This window comes from Rhopalosiphum maidis, chromosome 2, assembly GCF_003676215.2.
Source record: "Rhopalosiphum maidis isolate BTI-1 chromosome 2, ASM367621v3, whole genome shotgun sequence".
NCBI lineage: Eukaryota > Metazoa > Arthropoda > Insecta > Hemiptera > Aphididae > Rhopalosiphum > Rhopalosiphum maidis.
The window spans coordinates 92,601,242-92,627,057 of NC_040878.1; the positions used below are offsets into that span (position 1 = coordinate 92,601,242).

At 27.0% G+C, this 25,816-nt stretch overlaps 3 protein-coding genes across 3 annotated transcripts in view; all 3 read left to right on the top strand.

The window, feature by feature from the left end:
- The window catches only part of LOC113552557, a 29,317-nt gene extending 19,023 nt beyond the window's left edge, over positions 1 to 10,294 (top strand). The window contains exons 2-3 of the mRNA XM_026955415.1: positions 7,597 to 7,694; positions 9,129 to 10,294. Coding sequence (XP_026811216.1) covers positions 7,597 to 7,694; positions 9,129 to 10,127 — 1,097 coding nt within the window. The 3' untranslated portion in view covers positions 10,128 to 10,294. The remainder of the gene's footprint in view (positions 1 to 7,596; positions 7,695 to 9,128) is intronic.
- A 2,218-nt stretch (positions 10,295 to 12,512) lies between these two features.
- LOC113552558 (zinc finger MYM-type protein 1-like) lies at positions 12,513 to 14,472 on the top strand. The gene is made up of 2 exons (XM_026955416.1): positions 12,513 to 14,408; positions 14,467 to 14,472. The coding sequence occupies exons 1-2, from the start codon at positions 12,513 to 12,515 to the stop codon at positions 14,470 to 14,472; spliced, it is 1,902 nt and encodes a 633-aa protein (XP_026811217.1).
- A 153-nt stretch (positions 14,473 to 14,625) lies between these two features.
- On the top strand, positions 14,626 to 15,067 carry LOC113554644. Its single transcript, XM_026958580.1, has one exon. It carries the CDS (start codon positions 14,643 to 14,645, stop codon positions 14,970 to 14,972), a length of 330 nt encoding a protein of 109 aa, XP_026814381.1. The 5' UTR covers positions 14,626 to 14,642; the 3' UTR covers positions 14,973 to 15,067.
- The last annotated feature ends 10,749 nt before the right edge of the window (positions 15,068 to 25,816 follow it).

The following is a 25,816-nucleotide window of genomic DNA, read 5'->3' on the forward strand; positions in this document are numbered from 1 at the left end:
TATCTTTTTGTCGCCCACCGTAAACAAATACTGACCATCAGGGCCAAAGATCGGTCATTGTTTTGACACAGCAATTATAATAATATGTTAAGGACTTTTCGATCCTATACCCTATTACAGAACCAAAGCGCTTTTGGGTTTATATGGATTGACAGGCTGTTTTATAATTTATGGTTTTCTATTCTTTTATATGATCAGTTGTGTCTGCGCTTGATTGCCAGCAGGTCACGGATAAATGTGTCCCAGACTCAGTCTGAAAATGGTGTTAGACACCTCGATTTTTCTCACCTAAGTACTCAGGTGTTAGAAGTATATCTACTTGATGAAACCAAGGTTTTAAATCACTAAACAAACGCCTGTGGCTAATCAATAACGTTTCAATGCATTTTTAAGCATCGACACAAGGATCTTATTATTAGTTTAATCATTAAACACACCATTATTTAAATTATCAAACAATATTTGTATAGGTTGTGTATGTGTATGTATATATTTGATAGAATTTATCTGAAATTAATATCAATATGGAATACATGTATTTTATATACTTTTTGTTTTTTGTTTTTTATAATAGTTGTTTTTATAGAACATAAAAAACTATCAATTGAATATCATTATTAAAATCTATATTAATACATTTGTAATGAAATCCAATAAATGCATATTCAATATTTTTAATCCCGCGTTTTTTTTTATCTTGTCATTAGTTTTTAGAAATTCACTCTAATTGCTGTACATTTGATTATTTTCATATACCTATTTACATTATATTGTAATCAAAATAATAAATTTAATACTCATAATTGATATAAAACGTATATTTTCATAGTAATTAATTGTATACAAAAAAAAATTGAATGTACATAACTCTTATTTTAGTTTTTATTCAAATACTTTCCGATCATAAACAATGCAAGTTATAATATACAAAGTAAAAATTTTACTCGGCCAGTACTCGGTACCCGGTTTATAACAAACTATCTACCCGGAACATCTCTAAATTACAAACTACATTTCTATCTACATGGCTTAATAATTGTATGTACTTGAATGCAAATACATAAAACTATAAATTATCATATTTTTCAAAATATATTTTTATCACTGAACTATTTTTCAATATAACAGTTATTCAAATTTTAAAGTAAATTAAAAATAAGAAAATAAATATCCCCAAAATTATTTACTTATATTATGGTTTTATAAAAATACAAATAATCAATTTTAATACGTTTGTATTGAATATAAATATGTCATTAGAGCTTATATGAACTACAGACGAATCGCAGGGGGGCTAATCGACAACATTTCCGGCGTACTAAAAGTTAACCCCCTATGGTTACAATGCCAAAAATGTTGGAAAAAAATAAGCCATTCAAAAGTTCCGGTGAAGTGGTGTTTCCAAACAGGACACCTGTAGTGATAAAATCATTGAAAAAATCCCTTAACCCACAATTATTTTGTTAAACTTTCTCTCAGTTAAACAGCCGAACACAATTTTCATTATTTTAGCATCACTATTTTCTCTTGTATACACATAAATGCTATACACCTATAGATACACACACATACACAACATACATTTAAATTACCTAATAAAAAATATAAAGTAGTTTTACCTACTGTTATAAAATATATCATATTGCATCATAAAAAATATTTTTAGTACAAATTAATTTGGTATTATGATTACTGCGTATAAAAGAAAAAAAACATACATATCTGGGAGCATAAAAATTGAATATTATTACACGATTGAATCTTTTAAATATTCAATTATTTCATTTATCAAACGATTTAATACTAATTAAATTATGTACGTTATATAATATATGTATATCTCACCGATTGCCGAGAGACAATGTAATTTACGTTGTGATATTATACCGAGGCGTATATACACAAATTAATTTATAATTTTGGGATTAGTGACCTTGAAACCAGTGAAACTGTACATTGTATAAAAATAAAATATGATAAATTAGTATTTTTTTTAAACAAAATGATTTATCCATGCTAATATTTAAATGTATCAAAACCATTAACTGTCAGTAATTTGTATATTTTTTTTACTCATATAGTTATATATATATATTTAAATATTAATAAACATATTCTTTATTACCGGGGCAATTTATTAATGTTAAATAAACCTATAAATAATGATAATGAGAAATAATATATTGATATTCGTTTAGTGGCAATTTTATAAAAGAAATAACTTCTTTGTTTCGATAAATTAATAATAGAATATATTTTTTAAACTATTTTAGACGTACTTTTGTTTATAAATTATAATAATATGCTATGATAAATATTATATTGACCATCAAGCAGAGATCTAGTTTAATTTAATTCACAAACTATCTAGATAAATAGCTATAAAATATCTACTATATAATTTATATATAAAAAAAAAGTATATTGGTTATTTCGTGGTGAGACCTATTATTATACCACCTACTGTAGATAATAAACCATAAAATGTTTTGTGATTGATAAAAAAAAATAGTGCGATTGATATAGACTATCGTATAGTGTTTTGACATAATATCATATTGTCAACCTAATATTTCTGTATAGTGACTTAGTTTTTCCATAGTCATATACTCATATGGCGTTATTGGAAATGATGTACCTATAGTGCAGTGTCAGTGATAGAAAGTGGAGATTTATTATCCGGTCCTGGGTTGTTTAACAAATGGAACCATTACAATAAATAAACGCATTTATATGTGTAGTGCCCGCGTGGGTATAAGCCGCGAATGATAATAAATTAATTAAATTAAATCCAGTCAAATCTGGAAACAAATTAGCTAATTACATATACTCGTAGTTTCCCATTTTGATGCGTGTGTCTTTTACAATGACCAACAAGCCTAATGCACATGAATATCTGTTTATTCTTGTTGTGACCGAATAACCTTTCAATCATTCTTGACGTTTTCCGTTTTATTCCAGATAAAGATAAATAGTTATATCATAATTATTATAAATCACTATTATTCACCTCCACGATTCATCAGACTTGATATTCTGATTTTCAATTTTAGTTTTTTTTTAATATGTTTTTACAAAAACATATTCAAAAACAAAATAAAAGACACACCAGTAAATCTTTCTAGTTTGATAGTTAACCAAATTTTAATACAACAATGTTTGAATTTGTTAATTGATTAAATGTATTTAACATTTTCGTACTCACTATAGAGAATAAAACTGTGTTTAATGCACTTGTATTGCCTAACTATATATTATTTTCATGATCGAATAAAAATATATGATAATATCTAAAAAGGAAATGAACCACAGATGTTTTGAACATAATTTATTTATTTTTGGACACTTTTCTCCTTTCAATCGTTTTTTTTTTCTTTCTGTGTAATTGACAAATCGTAACGGAATACTGCGAAAACACTGATCGAAGGCCTAGTGACACTTCAATGTACATCGACGCTCATTCGTTCACGGTTATAACAGTCGGAACCTTTCACCGGCTGTATCCATTAATGGATTCTCCGAGCAAATATGTTCGCCGCCCGCGCACGATCAATCATAATATAATAATAACATAATACTGTATTCTAGTACCCACGGTAATAAATGTGATCGAAATATTATATATAGGTAACGAAAAAAATCTAACAATATTATCAGCGGGTAATATACGCGGTTTGTCCATCGGCTGTGCCAGATTTAAAAACCAGATGGCCGCTTCGGGTATTTTCATGCCGTCGTCACAATATAGTAAAATGAACGTTCGAGGACATTACATTCTTAATCCAATTACGCTGCATACGTACAATGTACCGTATTGTCCGATGAGGATGCATAACAAATGTATTCTAGACACAAGAATTCGTCGATACGGAAGTTGAAAGTGACAGTGCGAACCTCTGGGCGAAGATATAACCGATCTTTTTTTTTATAGGCTACATATTCCTATACTTGCCCATATTATTATTGTATATGTATTAAAAATAACATTATAACAACACAAGTAATAATAAATGGACATGTCGTGTTGTTTTTATGAACAATCTAATAATCGTTACGAAGGACATTATTTACACCGAAAGTACATAATTTTTTTTTTTACTCAATAACCGTGATGCATGTTCCAGAGAAAGACATTATCTATTATGGTGTATTCATAAATTAATCATATTATTATATGTATGTACTTAAAGTCAATAACAATTGAAATAGGTTCCACGAGTTTATTCGACGTTATAGTATATACAACAAGCACTAAAAAGTTGCTTGTCTTTTAATTATTACTAAGACCAGAGGCGACAAAATATTCTAAAGCATAATTAATATCCTTCACTACACTTCCGCGACGTTAATATAGATGGAAATGGGCCCAGTTAAGTTAGTTCTAAGAATCTAAACCTCCAAACAATGTCTATGATCCTTGGCTTTGATGGGTAGGAATATTGTGGCTGAACCTCCCTTAGACTTAATGGCAGAGTTTTCAAGTAGACTATACCAATCCCTACCCTAAGTACCCTCTTTCATTTATAGAAATGCGCACGAACGGTCCAATACGAAGGGTATATGCTACATCTAGGCTCTTCGTTATTAAACCCCAAAAACTTTAGAAAATTCAATAGTGCAATTTTCATAATTACTGCATGCATATAAGTTCCAATATTGAAATAAAGAAATATAATTTAAAAGTCTACTAACATATTATAAATTAATAAACCTCAAATAAAAAAAAATTAGGCAAGTACCTACATAATTTATATCTTTTTTATGTAACATGCTCCCGTGTGCAAAATCATACACATTGTTGGTGCCGGAAACTGGTGATGTATAATTATTTAAATTCTTTGTTGTCATTTTTTGTAAAGTACGTTATTTCCTCATACACGATTACAGACAATGTTCTCTCGAGCATATCACAAAAATAAATATACGCATATTTTGTACTTATAATTTTACATTCTACATGACATTTAGTAAAAATAATATATTTTAAAACAATTAGTTAATGACGAAAAAAAGCTAATTTAGAATATGAACTTCTCTTTTATATTAATATCAGGCCATTTAAATAAATCAGTATACATTTAAGTAAATAAATCCCATACATTTTGAAAAAAAAAATGTTTTATGCATAAAACAATTTTAAATTATATGTTTAAAAAAACATTGAAATACATACACTTGGTCTTTATTCGTCTTGATTAACTTCTACTGAGTGATTCTATTAACAGTTAACAACCATTATCTCGGAATGTATTAAAGTTTTCAAAAATATATTTTTACGTAATTGAAGTGATTACAAAACAATATTTATGTAAAAAGTTAAATTATTTACTTTTTTTATCGTTATCATTTTAAACATTTTCACTTTGGTTAATGACTACATGAAATTTCAATTTTACATTCCAAAGCAGAATATTTTGCTGTAGATTTCAAACAAATACTTAATATGTTGTTACTATTTTAAGTTTAGATAAACAGAGTAGTTGACAAACATTTTTTGGGATAACTTTTATAACACAACTCCTCTATTTTAAACTTTAAATACTAATAAATTATAAAATATGAACACATATTTTTAATTCCATATGTTAGATCAGAATATTTATCTGAGAATTTAAATTTATAAAAATAAAATTTCGAACGGGAAATTAATTAGTTATGTCTCATATCTAACTAACCACTTGTTGGTATTTAATTATTTTAAATATTATTTAAAATATTCTGTCCGATATTTTTAATTAAAAATATATTCTGCTGTTATTCAAAAAAATTAAAACTTAAACAACTTTAAGTATATAACGTTAAAAATAGTTTCTAAAATCTACATAAAATAGCTTTTTTCCAGTAATAATTTCAAATAATGTAAATAAAATATTTTTAACAACTTTAATAATTTTAACGATATATATATATATATATATATATAAGGTACTGTTAACAGAATCATCTTGTAATCTGTATAAATTTTATGTATTTTTAATAAATCACCTGGAAATTTTTCTTTTCTTTTCGTACATGTATTACTAAATACTAACTTATCCTTCGCTCTGCTGTAAAAACAATTATTTTATTTTATTTTATTCTAATACCAACATATTCTAACCTAATCATTATAATCTAACTTTTTAGAATTAATTTAAAAATGTATTTCTATTGTTCATGACATTTCCCTGTTATATCAATCATATTATTAATACTTCATTACAATTAATTTATTCGTGGTAAAAGTTATTTTAAGTATTTTTAATTAAAGTTTAATTTAGCCTAAAAACTTAGATTTCATTATAGTTGCTTGTCACCAAACGATACAAAACTTTTTAACAAAAGTTTCAAGATATGTTATTATTTTAAGGACTTAAAAATTAATATTATAACTGTAGTTCACAATTTATAACCTAGCCTATAACTTACTTATTTAATTGTTATTACAAATTGTATTCACCAAATAAAACTGTACAAATTATGAAAAGTTTACTTAGTGCCTGCCATATTACCACCTTAATAGATATTTGATGGGTATTACACAAATATCTGCTAGTATATACACTAAACAATAAATGTCTTAATTTCTATTAGTATAGAAGCACAAGGCATATAATTAAATTTTATTATTTTAAGATATTGCAAATAGTCAAAAAAGAGTTCTTTCATAAATGGAAGTTATCTATATGTGTGTTATGTGTATATATATATTAATATCTAGTACAAAGTTTTTATAATATAAATATGACCTTAATCCATAATACTAATTGTATGTTACTGATAATGAATATATTAAGAAAAAAGAGAATGTCATTTATAACACTAGTATTTTTCTTACACTTCACAAAAATAGTTCAACTAATTATATAACCTCTTTAAAATACATATTTAAAAGTATATTTCATTCTATTTGAAATCAAATTTAAAAAAAATTATTAAATCAACCTAATAAAACAAAATGTATGTGGGTACCTTATTCATTCAACGTTCATAAACTTAAATAATAATAAATATTAGACGATTATATTTTTAATTACCTTCCATTAAGATAAATTATATATAATTTATTGTCAGTTATTATATTTTCTACATGATTATAGTAATTTAATTAATATGTTATTAATTATACATACATAATATTATTGTAATCACCCAATGATAATAATAGTAAAAAAAAATGTTCTATATCACAATATTATTATCATAATATAGTATTCCATATTTTGTCAGATTAAGACTTACCTATTTTAATATTTCAAACAATTTTGTAGTAAACTATAGCCTATAGATAATAGTTAAGGAATAATATTCCAAGGTATTGAGAATTGCGTCGTAATTGAGCCAAAAATATTTTATTCGTAAATTAATGATAAGTACGTAAATTACTAATAATATTAACGGGCAATGTAAAATTATTGTCATAAAAGAAAAAGCTTCTATTAACGTATAGTGATGTAAAGAAAAACAAACCGGAACCAAGACCTATTCAGTATTAATATCTCGATTTCGGTTAAATTACATAGAATATAGATGTTATACAAGCACGCAATTAACACAACCATTAACGTCACGACGGTAATTGATATTTATAAACGGATGATAGAATTTAACTGGTAGAATATCGAATATACCGTCAGTGTACACATGTGCAGACTGATAGAAGTACTAAAATCAAGCAAACCAATATGATAATTAAATCTATCTTCATACAAATTGTAAGTATATTTTAATCAAAATCGATACTCTAAAATAAAAATATATTTTTTTGTAGTAGCATACTTATAAGTTTATTAGCGCTATAGGTAGTTAAATTTTTCTAATTACTATATTATTATTATTTATAAACATGAATTATCTAAAGCGTGTTATATTTTATTTCGATTATTGTTGTTTGAAAACTAAAAAAACTAAATAACAATAAATATCTTCTTTTACGCTTTTTTTATTTATATATACGTATTAAACGAAATTGCTCACAAAGTTCTAAATAAATAAGTTTTTTATTTGCATGAAATGCCAACACTTTTTCTCCTGAAACGGCTGAAACTCAATTATCGGCTATTCATTTTTGAATTCTAATGTTTCCTCAAAAACATTTAAATACATAAAGTAGGAAATTACTTTTTTATTCGACTATTCATTATTTTACTGAGAAAACACCATATTCAAATCCATAAACGGGCACTAATCATAAATAGGTACAAAAAAAATGTTTAACGTGAATATATATATACACACTGCGAGGTAATATTTTTTATACCCACCATTTAAAAATAAACAGATCTAACTAACTATGGTGTCTGGGTATATATGTTATAAATTTACGACTGTTTGTTAGACGTATTTTTAATAATGATAACTAAATATGAAATATATGAACTGATAAAGTTCTGAGTCTCTCTAAGTACGAATCAAACCGACATTTATACAGTTTAATACAACACGAACATGCTTGTATTTAATTAAAACGCGGACGAAACAGAAATAAATTCCACTGACATTCAGTGATTTTCACGAGTGTTTTCATGTAATATAGTTTACTCCTCGATCGAATACTATTTCCTAATCCTAATATATACTACGTTTATATTCATATAAATAAAGCATCGGTGTAATATGTGAAGAGATGCAGTTTGGTTGTGAGCTTAGCTTCGTCAAAAGTTGTAGAATCTATATGAAATTGTCAAGTAGTTTAACCACCCACTAGAATACGATATATAATAAAAGCGTTTGTAGATGTAGATGTCCTACTTCTCGCACTCTTTTTCTAAGTTTTAAGTTTTCCTTAAAATGTCATCTATGATGGTGTTGTATGGGCGTGCACAAACACCATTCCTATTCCATTTATGGTAAACTTAAAATAATATTGAAAATTTAGTATTTGGCTAGGTAAAAACAACGATATGATTTCATTTTATTATCTGACATTGGGGTGAGTTTTAGATTCACAGGCCTTACTAAATTTGTACCATACGACGACCGCTCGGCACTCTCGAATTAATACATTGTATGGTAAAAATGTATAGCTGATCGATTTGAACATATTATTATATTTTAAGGAGTAATACCTCTTCAATGTATAAAAACTGTGCGATTGTATATTATATTATATATTAAATTATACATTTTTTATTTAATTTCACGTACAGATGTTTTGGTGGTCGCTATCGACAATGGTCGGCTGTATCCCGGTGGAGGAACCAAGTGAACGACGGATAACTATAGACAGCGTTCCGCTCCCTGACATTCCAATGGCCAGCGAAGAGAGCGTTCACATGCTAACGGCCGTCCGATTCCCACCACCAGCGCTGTTCTTCGCAAATCCTGACAAGAAATGGTCACTGGACGATTTCGAAAAATCTGATCAGGCCACCACATACTCGGTCACTGACGATATGTCAGAAACGCAGGACCAACAAGACTCATACCCACAACAGGACCTAGCCACCACCCTCGAACCAGAAACGCAAACAGAAGTCGAGACGACCACCATAGGGGCCGCAGTCGGCGAATTAGTAAATAGACTACAACAAACGGCCAGTGACGGACACGTGGAAAGTTTGCGGCCGACTGGTGACGGACATACGGAAAGTCATCAGCCTATCGGTGACGGACTCGTGGAAAGTTTGCGGCCGACTGGTGACGGACATGCGGAAAGTCATCAGCCTATCGGTGACGGACTCGTGGAAAGTTTGCGGCCGACTGGTGACGGACATGCGGAAAGTCATCAGCATACCAGTGACGGACTCGTGGAAAGTTTGCGTCCGACTGGTGACGGACATACAGAAAGTCATCAGCCTACCGGTGATAAACTCGTGGAAAGTCTGCAACCCGCCCGCGACCGACTATCGAGCAGTCGGCCGACCACCGTTGATCGACTCATCGTCACGTCAAAACAGCAACAGCTACCGGTGCATAATGCGAAACAACGGCCGGCAGACCGTTGGTCGGAAAAGCGATGGACGACCTCCCGAGACCGATTACGACGCCCTGTCGCATCAGAAAACGACCGATCGCCAATCCGGACCATCGTTTTAACCAGCCGACCGCTTCCGGTGCCCGGCGCCGATGTCCGATTTCCCGACGTCGAGTACGCGGTGGCTCGTCTTGGCGAGCGGAAGAACTTGCATGATTTCCACCGACAATAGTACACATACAGTAATAATATTAAATTTGCAAACCCGATTACCACACAATCGTATTGTAAAGAGCTAACCACAGACTTTGCTGCAGGCCGACTTGAGTTACGCGTTACTGCAATAATATTGTGCAGTGAGTTGGTAATTCGATGTATGTTTATTGTTTTTAAATTAATAATAATAATAATAATAATAACCACCACGATGTCCATATCGTTACGATGATATGACAATTTATTGTTAATTAGTAATCATTATAATCATTATAATATATAATATATTATACAATATAACCTATTAGAAATAAAATAAGTAAAATAAAATACTTTATTATATAACTTAATTTGTTTTTTTCACTGATACTTTGATTTGTGGTTAGGCATAAATTGATACACTCAGAATACCTATTTGTACGTGTGTACCTATACACACAATTCAGAAATCAATAACCGTTCCAAAATTCTAAAAAAAATATATTTTATGTTTTTGCATTTACCATCAAAACAATATATTTTAATAGTTAATAAAGTTTAGTAAACATTGACATGAATAATTATAATTAATCAATTAAAATAGATTTTTAGATATTATGATCTATATTCATTTTTTGAAATGTATTTGTAAAGAATTCATTTACAATTAAAAAAAAAAGTTTACTGTGATGTATTATAATTATTAAGAAAAATAAAAATTATAGAATTATAATATTTTACTTAAAATCCCCATTTATTACATTATCTTTTTTATAAAAATATTAATGTTACTATTCAGTAAAAAATAATCCTTATTGTTCGATGATAAAATAAACACACTAAAATAACAAAAAATCAAGATTCTTATAATACATAAATAATTTGCACAATTTAAATACTAAAATCTTAAATAATTAACAATTCAATGCCTAAAACTTCATAAGTCTAGATAGAGTCTATAATATCTATATAAATTAACAACTAATCGAATTAAATTTTATTAGATCAATAATATTGCAATAATAGTTACTTAAACATTTCATACGCTTTTGACTTTAGGATTATTGATGCTCATTTCGGCTCTAGTTCAATTACTGACTCTTTATAATGTTACTCGTTGCTAATAATTTTAATATAAATTGATTATTACTTAAGAATTTAATTTCATACAAATGTAAATTTTTCTATGTATTATTATATAATATTATATTTAGAACAATAATAGCCTTCAAATAAAACACGTTCAATACATATTGCAATCCTATATATAAATTGCCTATTCTGTCCCCGTGAACAGGGCCGGCGGAAGGCACGTGCGACCTGTGCGATCGCACAGGGCGGCAATTTTTTTAGAATTTTAGGGGCGGCATTGTTTATAAATAAAAATATGTATTTTTCACCACTACTCACTGTAAATCTAAAATAAAAATAATGCTCATTATATTATTTTGACTGGAACTGTGTCATTGTATGTAGTACCTAAGTAAGAGCTATTAGTAGATAATTAGGTATAATATAATGTGCGGGCAAGCCGCTAGCATTGTCGCTCGGCGTGTTTCGCGATTATCTAATATCTTTATGGTTTCCAATTAGTAAACATGAACCGAATCAAATCATGATAAAGATCCCCAAAATCGTATATACAATAATCAATACTCGTAATTTATTGTCAGCGATACAAACTAGTTTACTTATGACGATTGACAACTATCGAACTATACGTACCTAGTATAATGTCATTTGTTAACGAGTCGTAGTGTCAACGATTATAGAGTGCTGTGCATTGTGCATATTATTTAGTCGATCAACATTCAACATTCAACACGTCATATTTTAATATTAATAATTTGGTGAGTAATTTTTTTATTTTAAATAATTGTAATATTATTAATATTAAGTAGGTAATTTATGTAAATACAATGAAAAATTAAGAAAAAAGAATACATCCCGATATCTGATTTTAAATTTTGAATGTATTTATATATTCCTAATATATTTAGGAAGTGAATTTTTAATTTTCAAAATTAAAAACCTATTAGCTATATTATTATTTTATTATTTGGGTTGACTCTAGGAATTAGGATAGTCAATAATAATAATTGTATTGTTTGTTTGGGGTTTTGAAAAACTGTATTATTTTCATACATTGTGTTCTCATTTTATGTAATTCAACCGTATACATACGTCAACATATATTTAAAAAAATTTTAGTAAGTTACCCTTTTTTTAAAACTATCACATTTTTTTTTTAAAGAAATTTGAGATGATTTTTGTTAGAAAATGACAAGTGTCAATTTTCATGTTTCTCGGCAAAAATATTAAATACAGACTCAAAGATCATTTATCCATGTTTTAGTGACATGCTTATTTTTAACAAATTATATTTTTTATTTATGTAGTAAAAAGTTAAGAAAGCGCCAATATGTCGGATGGTAGACAGCGACTTTCAGGTGCAGAATATAGGAAAAGAAAACGTGAAAAAGAAGCTGTAATTAAAAAACAGTCTAATTCTATCAAAAAATTTTTAACGGGTTCTTCCTCTTCATTAAATATTTCAAATGCTGTAGTTGTACAACCTAGTGAAGTTGTTGACTCTTTCTCAGTTATAGATGCCACTGTACCTTCTGAAACTACAGTAGCCAAAAGTTCAACAGAAAATGTTATCAGTACAGACCCTGCGGAATGGCCTTTAATTATTAATAACGACTTTAAAACATTGTTGGTTGAAAAAGGCCCTCCTGCTCCGTTAAATGCAAATTTTGTATTTCCTTCAGATGATCAAGGACGAAAATTCACACAATTTCATTACAAACGAAGTATGAGTAATGGAGAAAATGTCACAAGAACATGGCTTGTATACTCTATTTCCAATGACGTAATATTTTGTTTTTGCTGTAAACTATTTGATAATTCAAACTCTAAGTTGGCTTTAGAAGGGTATAATGACTGGAGGCATTGTACACAAATGTTAAAAGGACATGAAACATCAAAAAATCATTTGACCGCATATAGTACATGGTTAGAATTGTCATTGAGGTTAAAAAAAACAAAAACAATTGATGACGTAAACCAACGTATTTTAGAATCTGAGTGTAGGCATTGGAATGAAGTTTTACAACGTATCATGTCGGTAGTACAATTTCTCGGTCATCAAAATTTAGCTTTTCGTGGATCATCTGATCAGTTATTCAAACATAATAATGGAAATTTTTTAAAATTAATTGAACTTATGGCTAAGTATGATTCTGTGATGGCTGAACATGTAAGAAGAATAATTAATAGTAAAAAAAATATAAGCCATTATTTAGGAAAAGATATTCAAAATGAGATGATTAATTTATTAGCTCAGTCTATTAAGTCTCGCATAGTTACTATGGTTAGCGAAGCGAAGTATTATAGTATTATACTAGATTGTACTCCTGATATAAGTCACTCGGAGCTCATGACTATTATTATTCGTTTTGTGTCAATTGAAGATTCAAAAGTTACCATACGTGAACATTTTCTTGGTTTTATTTCAGTTGAAAATAGTACTGGAGAAAATCTATGCGATGTACTTTTAAATATATTACGTGAGCTGAATATACCTTTGAGTAATATGCGAGGACAAGGATATGACAATGGAGCCAATATGAAAGGTGTGCACTCCGGAGTCCAACGGCACATTCGAAATATTAATCCACGTGCATTTTTTGTTCCTTGTAGTGCGCATTCCTTAAATCTTGTTGTAAATGATGCCGCAAAATCTTCAAAAGAAGCTGTAGCGTTTTTTGATATAATTCAAAAAGTATTCAACTTTTTTTCTGCCTCAACTATTCGTTGGCAAATTCTTTTAAAACATGTTAAAGAACTAACACTCAAACCATTAAGTCAAACCCGGTGGGAAAGTCGAATAGACGCACTTAAACCGTTTCGAAATTACATAGGTGAAATTTATGATGCTTTGTTTGAAATATCAGAAAATATAAATTTAGATCCGATGGTAAAACATGAAGCTGAATGTTTATGTAATCTTATTAAAACATTTAAATTTATTTGTTCTGTTGTCATTTGGTACGACATACTTAATCATATAAATCCAGTTAATAAATTAATGCAAAAACCAAATTTTGACATATCTTTAGCTTTGGGCATTTTAGAAACTTTATTGAAACATTTAAATGAACTGAGATCTGAAGAATCTTTTGAGAAAATGATTATAGATTCAACAGCACTTGCGACGGAAATGGGAGTAGAGTCTGTTTTTGAGAACTCACGGGGTAGAGTTAAACCACGACGTACTCGTAAACACTTTGATTATGAACACAACGATGAACCAGTTATTGACCCAAAACAGCAATTCAAAATACATTTTTATTACTTTACACTTGATGTAGCTATAAATAGCGTGAATAATAGATTTGAACAACTAAAAGAACATAATAACAATTTTTCGTTTCTTTACAATATAAAAAAAATAAAAAATCTTACACATGAAGAACTATTAAAACATTGCAAAGACTTACAAATTCTTCTTACCGATGGTGATTCAACAGATATCAATGGAATTGAAATGGCCCATGAATTAAAGTCAGTATCAGCTATGGTTGATGATAACTTAACACCTTATGAACTCTTAACATTTGTGATAAATGCAGGTGACTTTGCACCAAACCTATCCATTGCCTTACGAATTTTGATAACATTACCAGTATCAGTGGCAACTGGTGAAAGAAGTTTTTCGAAATTGAAACTTATCAAAACATACTTACGCTCAACAATGAAAAACGAACGACTTTGTGGTCTAGCCATGATCTCAATTGAACACGAAGTTGGTCAAGAATTAACAGAGAAAAAGTTAGTCGACGATTTTGCTAAGTTAAAAGCAAGAAAACATTTATAAAATTATGATTTATTGTTGTATGAATTATTAATTGTAAATATGAACTACCATTTATTTTTATAAATGTAAATAAAAAACTTTTGTGAAAAAAATATTAAGTGTAACAATGTAAAATGTAAATAAATAAATTGATTATTTATTTCACCGTTTAAACTCCTATTCTCCTACAATTTAGTCCAGTTTATAATTAATTTTGTATAAAATAAATAATACTATGTACTAATTATATGACAAAAAGTATTGAAAGGGGCGGCATTTTATTAACTGCACAGGGCGGCAAAATACTTAGCGCCGACCCTGCCCGTGAATATACGTACATTCGAATTTATCATTAATAACCTTAACATAATATTTTTATATCGTTACTGATTTCAATACTATATAATGCAATATTGTATTATATTGAAATATAAATATTTTCGAATATATTTTTAATTTATAAATACTAATCTATTTTATCGATGAAATCATAAAAAGTGCTACCTACTTAATATATTTATGCATATAATTATGTCCATGCAATTTATTATTACCATCTGTTCTTACCACTTATAATATTCTCATAGAAAAAAAAATAATTAATTTAATATTACAATAAAGATTTGAACTTATAAAAATATCATTGTATAAAAAAATTATTGTTTACAAGCTTTTAGCAATCAATATTATATTTTAATTAATATTATCATAACATTACTTAGAAATGATTTTATATTTTTTTTTAAACTACAAAATTTAAATAACGGATTATCTGTATCTCGATTATGTATCATAACTTTTGATTGTCAACATTATGGAAACAATTTTTTAACATTATTTGTCACATTTTTATGTGTTCTTATTTAAAATATTTTGTTTACGATTGAATACTATTTCTACTAATACAATGAGTCATACACTATATTTATTAATACAGAAACACGAGTATTTGTCAAGAAATACGCTTCTGTTATAAAAAAAAAACGATAAATCAAAAAAAAATATATATATAGTCCGGTTCAATTTTGAGTGATAGATTGAAATTAATTCTGAAACTCCTTGGCGATGATGGTCGGCACTCATTATCACGTATGTCATTGCAAAACGACATAATATGCGTATGATTTATTGGAATTATCACATTCCTGGATATTAATTATTATTATTATTTAATCGCATAACTCGTATTTTCGAATTCCCCACTGGCTGGTCGTCAATTATTAGACATCGCGGACGTGGGAATCAGAATAATTTCGACGAAAATCTAACGAGAGAATGGCTTTCATTACCAGCCCACTCTAAATCGAAAACAGACATAAACCGTATAATATCAATTAAGAGACCCTTCAGCTATTATAATACAACCAACGACTCGGTCGTGTCCCTGTAAAAAAATAATAATAATAAACTCCATCGTCATAGATGATAAGGGTAGATAACGTCTGTCCCCCATTACCACTTACCAGTCATTGTCATAATACTGTCGGAAAAAAAATTAACTTTTTCTAAAGCCAACTATTGCCGAAATTGACGATAACAGATCCTGTCAAAAATGTCAACAGTGAGATTTTTTTTCACTTCAATATTAACGCATAAATGAAAAACACGACCAAGCGATTCAAAAGTGTAAATTTCGCTTTTAATTTAACACGGCCCGGTGTTGCAAAACTTTAACCATAAATCTAATTTTCAACGAACGGCATTACCAGCCTAAACGCTAACGACCGACAAAAATCAACTATTGCTATAGAATTCTCATAATAGGTTAGTATACAATTAACAAAACCACGACGGAAACATCGTCGTTTTAATAGTAAGATACATTTCAATGACTTTTAAATTTTGAAATAAAATAAATTGGTTATGAAATACATAGGTACAATAGTTCTTTTTTTTTTTGTTCTTTATAGCTGAATGTCATGAATACCTTAAGATTTTTGTTTTTAATTATTTCACCGGATGAATCGAATATTATGTTATTGACAGGCATATGTATATTAATTAAATTTCATATAATTTTTCACATTAAATATGCACCCTTTTAAAAAGTGGGTGATTTTAATTTCAATATATTTACCCTCGTCAAAAACATTAATAACACCAAGTTTTCTTACATTTTTTCTTATGTTTTCACTTATTTATTAATCATAACTATTTAAACATTAATTCAAAAAACATACTAATATAGCATCCACTAAATTGCTTTTCAAAACAAAATCCATTAACGGTAAAATCATTTTTTAACTTTTAACGGTCAATTAAAATTAATATATACTTTTGTTAGTTATAATATTCATAAAAAAATAAATAATAAGTACTTAGTGGCTAACCACTGTAGTTATACAGTAAATTCCGATTGAACCTCGTCATTTAGTAAATCACTGTAATAGATGTGTTAAATTTGAATCTGATAATAAATCATTATATCGATATTATACGAAAAACGATTCTAAGCAAAAACGGTCTGTCATTGTATATTAAATATGACTTTTAATAGTTTATTATTTAATTGATATTACCGTAATTTATTTTTCAATTATTAATATAAGATGCCTAACAGGCTGCTTGACTCTTGTGCTTCCTAAACGGCTCCCATTTTACAAAAACGTAATTCTTCAAACAGAAAAAAAAATTAATAAAATCATTAATCTTCATTTAAATAAAAAATTTTAAGCAAATTTTAACTTCAAATATATATAAAAAAAATTAAGCTTATAATATTTTTTTAGATTTCAGTAAAAAATGCTTATAAAATGCATTATTTTGCTTTTTTGAAGTTGAATATTCTATACATTTCTAACTACATAATAGCTTTAAAATTTTCGTAATTTTGACGATTGTGATTTGATTGTGTATTTTCCTATTTTTAAAGTGGACACAAAAAAATCAAATGTTTAAAATTAGAGGAGTCACTAATATCCGAATTTCAATACTATTCAAATAATGCGGGTACCCGAATCCGAATCATAAAATCCGAATTATCCGAATAATCCGGATATTTTAAACTTATTGCTAAATTATTTAAAATTTAAATATTTATTATTCAATTTATAGGTTTTAAACTGTGTTTTATTTAAGTAGGTAAGACTTGAAATTATACATTTTACATAATTTTAAATCTTCCCTTTATAATTATGAGATATGTGAAAATTTAATTATTCAGATAATTAAGATTTTAAATCTTGGGTTCAGATATCCGGATTTTTGACATCATATATCCATAAACAACATACAATGAGCCAAAATATTTTGAAAATTAATTTGTATCTAGTAATTGCTAATTAATATTTGGTGAAAATTGCATGTGTTTACATTTATTTTGAATTACAAAAAAAAAAAATCAATTTTGATTAAAAGTTCTAAAAAATAAGAACACGTAAGAAATTACTATAAGTTACTATATAGTATATTGTATAAATCGTACGAGTAGATAAGTACACCTATTTAATTTTTTATATTTTTATTTTAAATAGTGTTAAAAAAACAATGTTTTAAAATAACAACTTCAGTACGTGTATTTAATCCTTAGAAATTATATTAATATTTTAATATTGTAAATATCAATAATGAATATTACAAATTTAATACTACTGAAGTACGGCAATAATTTAATATAACAATTTATATTTAAATAAGATAATTCCAATAAAATCGAAAACAATAATTATTGTTTATGTATCCACAATGTTTAATTCAAAATATGATGTACCTATGTTAAAAATAACTAATAATTGTACTCAGGAAAGATTTGCCATATTTTATATTTTCATCATTCAATTTTTTATTTGTATTATTTTCTCATTATGATTTTAATTCCGCTTGTTGTTCATCCTTGTAATTCTAGCGCTATCTAACGGCTTATGATACATACTAAGCTCGTTGAACTCCTTAATAATCAATATTCAATACACATAATATTATATTGGCATTCCTATAAATTATAGCTTATAAATAAACCGAAACATATAATTACAATTTTATTTACATGATTAAAAATAATCAGGGTATACGATTATATTTTCATGCATTATTATAAACTAATTATTTACATTTTTGCGTTTTTGCTTTTTCAAGAGCTTAAACCGATGCATGTAGGTTCAGTGCCCGTATGATTCTACATGCAAGGTTAGTTGTTACTTAAAAATCAATTTAAATTTAAATTTAAAAAAATATGTTGATTTAATAAAAACTAAATATTGTGAAATTTTGTAAAAATAATTGAACATTAACAAATTAATTGAATTGATCAATATGATGGCATCGTTTCATTGCAGATTATATTCATTAGATATTATTATTCAACCATTCTCTCATTAATAATTGAAAAACAATGTGTTAAAAATAATTTGTTATGAAAAAAACATTAACGTTAATAATATTTATAGAAATGAAATAAGAAATAGTAGCTACTAGCTATAATATACCTACAAACGAATGACGAGTATCTTTTTATTATTATTATTGTTAAATAAACACTATACTAGCAAGTATGTATAACATATTATAAAAATATTAATTAAAAATGTTCAACAAGAGAGCTTTCTTGATAACTGTACATATACCTAATATTTTTATTATGTAATTCATCAATAGAAAGTATTATAAGCATTCACTGTAGCAAAACATAAATTAAAAATGTTTTAAATTTACTAATGCCACAAAGACCATCTTGTTAAATAGTAAAATAGTAAAAATAAAATGTCATATCCCACGTCGACCCACACAGTGGCCCGGATCCTATTGATCAACTGCGACAAATGTCATAGATAATCCAAGTAGGTGGATGGCACACCTCGAGCTGGAAATTGGTAAAAACTAGACTTTGAACTACTATATCTTAAGATAAACTCGAAAATTGTATATAATTAGCCATAAAAAGAGAATTAGAACCACCTCTGGTGAGTCGAAGTGGGTGGAAGGTATACTACTACACAGAAATTTGATAGGTATTTCAGATGACATCAGCGCCACTGGTCCCAGATTGGATATTTCTTTGGCAATCAGTATAGTATGATGTTGTTCATTTACAAGCCTTCTCGATATACCTTGTACTGTACAATTTTTCCATTTTATTCTATAGTGGTATCTGATAAATAAATTTAATTACCTTTGTAGAAAAGTTTAATAAATCTGATTCCATTGAATGTGACGTATAGAGGAATGTACGTAAAAATTATTGTTGTAACACACTAATGATCTACAAGCTCACTACGTCTGATAAACTGCCAAAATGATTTGAAAAATTATATATATATTTAAATATTTCACATAATGTGCTTTTGTATAATAGCTATAAGGTGCAAAAAAACGAGTTAGCTAATCATAGCTAACTTATAAATAGGTTCATAATTCAATGTTATAAATACATAACAAAACGTTTATGTATACATAAAATATGTCAACGTGACATTTAATTAACTTAAATAAATAATAGATCGTTAAATAGGTATTTAAAATGAGTCTGTCGTTTGTGAACATGCTATTTTAAAATTGCATCATATCACTTAGATATGCTATTCACTATATAGCTACAAATTCTAGATAATCAATTAATGAATGTATATTAAATTGCGTTCTTACTCAGTAAGGCGTTCATGTAATAACAAAACAACAAAATATATAATAATGTAAATAAAATACATTAAGATTCATATTATATTTTTTCTTTTAATTAACAAGTTATGCAATTATTATTATCGTAATTTATTTTGCATATCACGTACATTATTTAAATGGTTAATAAAAATATTTTATCGTATTACGATATACTATTAATTATAGACTAACAACGATTACTATCATAAATATCGACACGTCGTGGTCGTATGAAGTTCCTTGTTTCATTTTTTATTAACTAGTTATTTTAGCCCTTGTACGACACCATTGTTTATAAAGATTTAAAGATTTTAAAAATATAACTTATCGTTACTTAAACCAATACAATATCCAAAAAGTAACACTTCATTTTTTTTTTTTTTTAACTTGTTAAGCTAAATTAAATGAAACAATTGTCATTATAAAGATTGTTATGCGTTTACATCATATAAAAGCAAACATTTTATTCATTAAAACTTTTTGTTTTATCAAATATTTTATTTATATAAAGATTTATACTTAAAAGCATTTAAAACATTTTATAAAAATCAAATAAGAAACTGAAAATATTAAACTGAAACAAATTTATAATAATCTTATTTGTTATGCTTAAGATATTTGTTTTATTTAATAGTTCTTAAATTACTGAAGGTCTCGGAATACCTAACTTAATCTGAAATTAAATATTTATTTTATTTTTAACCCAAAAAATAATAATTATAAAAATATAATTTGTATTCAGTAACTGGTAAGAATATTATAATTTCCTTATAGTGCTTTTATTTATACCTTTCGCTCTATAGAAATATATTTTATAGTAAGTTAATTGGAGAATAATTAAGGACACAGTGTAGAATTGTGAACGTTAAAGAATAAATACTTACTTAACTAAAGTTAGATCTTAAACTTTATAGATTTCACATAATAGTAATTAAGTAACTCACGCTTATAAATTATAATACTTTCAAAATAAAAAAAACTATAACTCCAAAATGAACAGATATTTAAGATAAACAGTGTAAAATAATAAGGAAAATAATGTAAATATCAATATTTTCCGTTAACAACTTTACACTTATTGTTTAGTATACAAACTTTAATACACATGTAGACATTTAAATGAATACAGTTCAACATTTGTTATAACACATGTGATTTTATTATTTATTATCATTATGTCGGCACTATATAAAAGATTATAACTTATATCCAATACTAGTTAAAATGTGTCCAGATGTATACAAATACTGATTAAATGTACTGTTATAAACTTAAATTACGTAAGTTGTTTTAAACAATTTATAATAAAATATTATTCTAAATTGATTTGTTTTATAAGAAAATTAATTTATTAACATGATCGAAATATATTCAAAAAAAATACTTGTGGTTTTTTGCGTTACATTTTTTTTTTATTGATAAAATTAATAAAATAATATTGTATTACCTATATTTATTCAAAATTAAGTTAAGATAATACTTTACTATATAACACGTGTGTACTGTATACTTCATAAGGCAAAAAAAAAGTTTAAAAAATTAGTCGCTAAATATATTATGCAATCGTCCAAAATATTGACACGTTGCAAGTTTACATATACTTAATACATTTTAATAAACACTAATGCAAAATAAACAAATCAAAATGTTTTTTATTAGTTAATTCTATCTTTACAAATTATTGATTAAAAACAGAACCTGGAACTAGCATCACTAAATGTTTTTATGACATTTAATCACTGTCTACCTGTCATAATTGTATTGTATTCACTGTTAATAAACGACCGGCGGTCATTAATTGTAAACATAATGTATATTGCCACTTTTAAAGTCTATTTTTTATTTCATTTGATTTATTTTACTTTTAAATTGCGTTTATTATTATTACTGAACATAAATTAAAATTTACTGATTTATTAATTTATACATTGTTTTTAATAGTTTGCACATAATTTAACAAAGAAAACTGAAACTTTTGAGTTTAACATTTTTGATATGTAAATTATTTTTTTTTTTTTTTTTTAATTAATAATTCATATCAGAAAAAAAGATATTAAAATAGCTAAGATTAAAAACAAATATTATTTTATTAAAACATTACCGAGATTAATTTAAGATTAAAATTTAAGTTTAAATTAAAATCTTTTTGTTTCAGACTATTTAAATATGTAACCATGTAGGTATCATTAAAATTCTAATGATCAATGGTAATATCACTAGTAGTTCATGTAAACATTTTTGTCACAAAAATACATAGTTCGCTAATTCAAAAATACTGTTAAATTTAACACTGCACTAGGTCAAATAATCATCACGTTTGCCTATAAGAAACTCGTTAAATGTAAGTTGTAACCATAAAACTATTTTGAAAACTGTTAGAAAATAACAACACTCAATAAGTATCTTTAGTTATCAAAATTATTACCATTTATCACCTTCACCTAAATTCTTGTGAATAATCTCAAATTTAATGACCTAACTACCCGAGTGACGCAATATTCATGAAAATATTTATAATTTGTATAAGTACAAATTTCACTTGATAATAGGTATCCTAATGGTGTTGATTTCATAATATCAACTATGATTTATACCAATATTTTTACTTAAAAATGTTATAATACATATTATTTATTAAAAAAAAAAAAAAAAAAAAACAATACCTAGATAATTATTATCTGTCGGCTGACAGTAATTATCTTACTCAGCGGCTTAGTGGTTTCTTAAAATTATAACTAATTATAAAAAGTCTCTAAAATAAATTTAATTCAAAATAATGCAACTTGCAAGTATTAAACACACGTTTGTATTACTTATGATGACGACATAAAAGTTCCTCATAGGAATCATTATTCATTAAGCACAATAATAAACAAATAAATATATCTTTAACTGCAAATGTATACATATTGATAGGTACTAAAATAACGACACTAATTAAAATGATAACATGTCCTTCTAAAAGCTCTTAAAACTAAAAATATGAATTTGCATACATTACATACAAGAGTTTAACACATCATAAAAAAATCTGAACTTAGTTTTTTTTCAAGACTATTCAATATTTGTTTATAAGTAATTTATACGAGTACATTATAAATATGACCAACTACTTTTATCACTATTATGAGTTAAGATATTACTACACTAAACTTAATCTTCGCTAACAATCGAGACGTTAAGATTTCTAAATAATTTTTAATTTAATTTCTCCAATTATTATACACTCAGATCTTGAACTGCCCACGCAGTCGTGCAGTCATCTCGTTAAGTGTATACCTACACCTGTATATTGTATCATCGCTCCCGCAATTTTACGCTAATTAATTATTATAAAAATAATAGAAAACTTAAAACAAAAAATCCGTATACACCACGTGCGCAACATGCCTACAAATAGCATATTATGATCACTGCAAGTAAATAGTTAGGTCACATTAATCGGTAGGTTGTACTCATACAAAACAATAAGTACACAAAAATGTATGTATTATCGTAATCGCAAAAACCCGTGCGGTCAATACTATAGCCTCTCTATTGTAAAAATCATCCGCTGAAAATATTTACTATATTATTTATGACAATATACCTATTATATTCTTATTTCATAGAGATTGTTATTTTATTCTGTGATGGATTATATAATATGTATACATAGATATATCGATGCCTATATACATTAAGCGACTATAACACGATTCACGAGACGTACCTATATCTAATAATTTACTACTAACCCACGTGCTTACAAAAACTGGTAAAAAATTGTACGTCAATATGTTATACTTATATTTCGTAATAATTCAGGTATTTATATAGGTACTAACGAAATACGTCGCGTACCGTGTGCTGTGCAACGGTGTAGGCAATCCTGTATTCGGCGCAAATCTCCATCATATTCAATACAGTTCTATATTATGTTATACACAGCTATAACTACCAGACGACTAAAAATGTAATTCCATCCGCGACGGCTTTAATTCAAATATTACACGCCGGATAAATCATCAAAATTCCGTTCGCGGTGTTACGCATACACACACACACACATAATGTATATATGTGATATTTGTTTATGTAGTAATTACCAACATCATCCATATCGTATAACTATAGTAGGTGATCGCTTCCTGTTTGGATTACGTCCAATTCCACGTGCGATTTATACACAACTGTCCAGCAATTTACATAACGAAATAAAATATTATAAATATAATATTGTGTGCATGCAGTTTAATATAATTTTCAATTACAACTTTATTATTACGTCAAGAGGCGTATATAAGGATAGCCGGGATAGGTAGGTTTATAAGGAACAAAACGTGCTTAATATCATTTTCATATCGTACCGATTAAGGTCGTATAAATGTGTGGTTATAGGTGCACACTTATGTTATAGAATAATGTATACATATAGTATTATACGTTTTTAGTTGGTTTTTACAACTATCTATTTATTTCAATTGTACGTATCATAATAAAAAAAACCAAGCCAAACCAAATGAAAACGTTAAATTAATATTGTGGTTTTATTTTAATAGATCTTCTACGGTGACCTTTATTGCTATTAAGAGATCAATGTCAAGGACAGGAATAATCCAAACGATCCGTGTTCGTTGGTTCCGCTCGAAGTGTCTCACCATCGGGTAAAGTTGCACTGCCGTGTTCATGGCCAATATCCGAAATTAACGGTCGCGTCAATTTATAGACGTAACCTTAAGGGCGTCAAGATTTATGATAATCACGAAACAATATATAGTTTCAATTCCAGTATTTAACCTAGAAAATAGCTATTTATATTTATAAAAAAAATTATATATTTTATCAAAACTTATTTATAAAAAAATATTATATACATATCAAGTTAACACTTAGAATTTATGTATTATTTAATATTTATTCTATTTTTTAAGTTGAAAATTAAATTAAAACTATAACATTCAATCTAATACTATTTTTTTTATGCATGTTATTTAATACCTCATCGAAACAATTTTATTATATTTAATGTAAATTTATTTATTATTCTTTTCATAAACAAGAAATACAATTACTTCTTATAATTTACTACTACTACCTAGTGTAGAATATTTATATTTAATAAATTAAAAATTGTATTCTTAGTTGTTAATTTTGTAGTAAATTTTCAACTATAGTTATTACAAGTATAATACATTTGTACTTTGTAGGTAGATACATAAACCATAATAAATAGCTTCAGAAAAATAAGTTTAAAAATAAGTTTAATAAGTTCCTTATCAAAGCAATCA

What these genes read in the sequence shown, in the direction of transcription:
- LOC113552558 (XM_026955416.1), top strand. Translation starts at nt 12,513, where the DNA reads ATGTCGGATGGTAGACAGCGACTTTCAGGTGCAGAATATAGGAAAAGA.
- LOC113554644 (XM_026958580.1), top strand. Translation starts at nt 14,643, where the DNA reads ATGGCCCATGAATTAAAGTCAGTATCAGCTATGGTTGATGATAACTTA.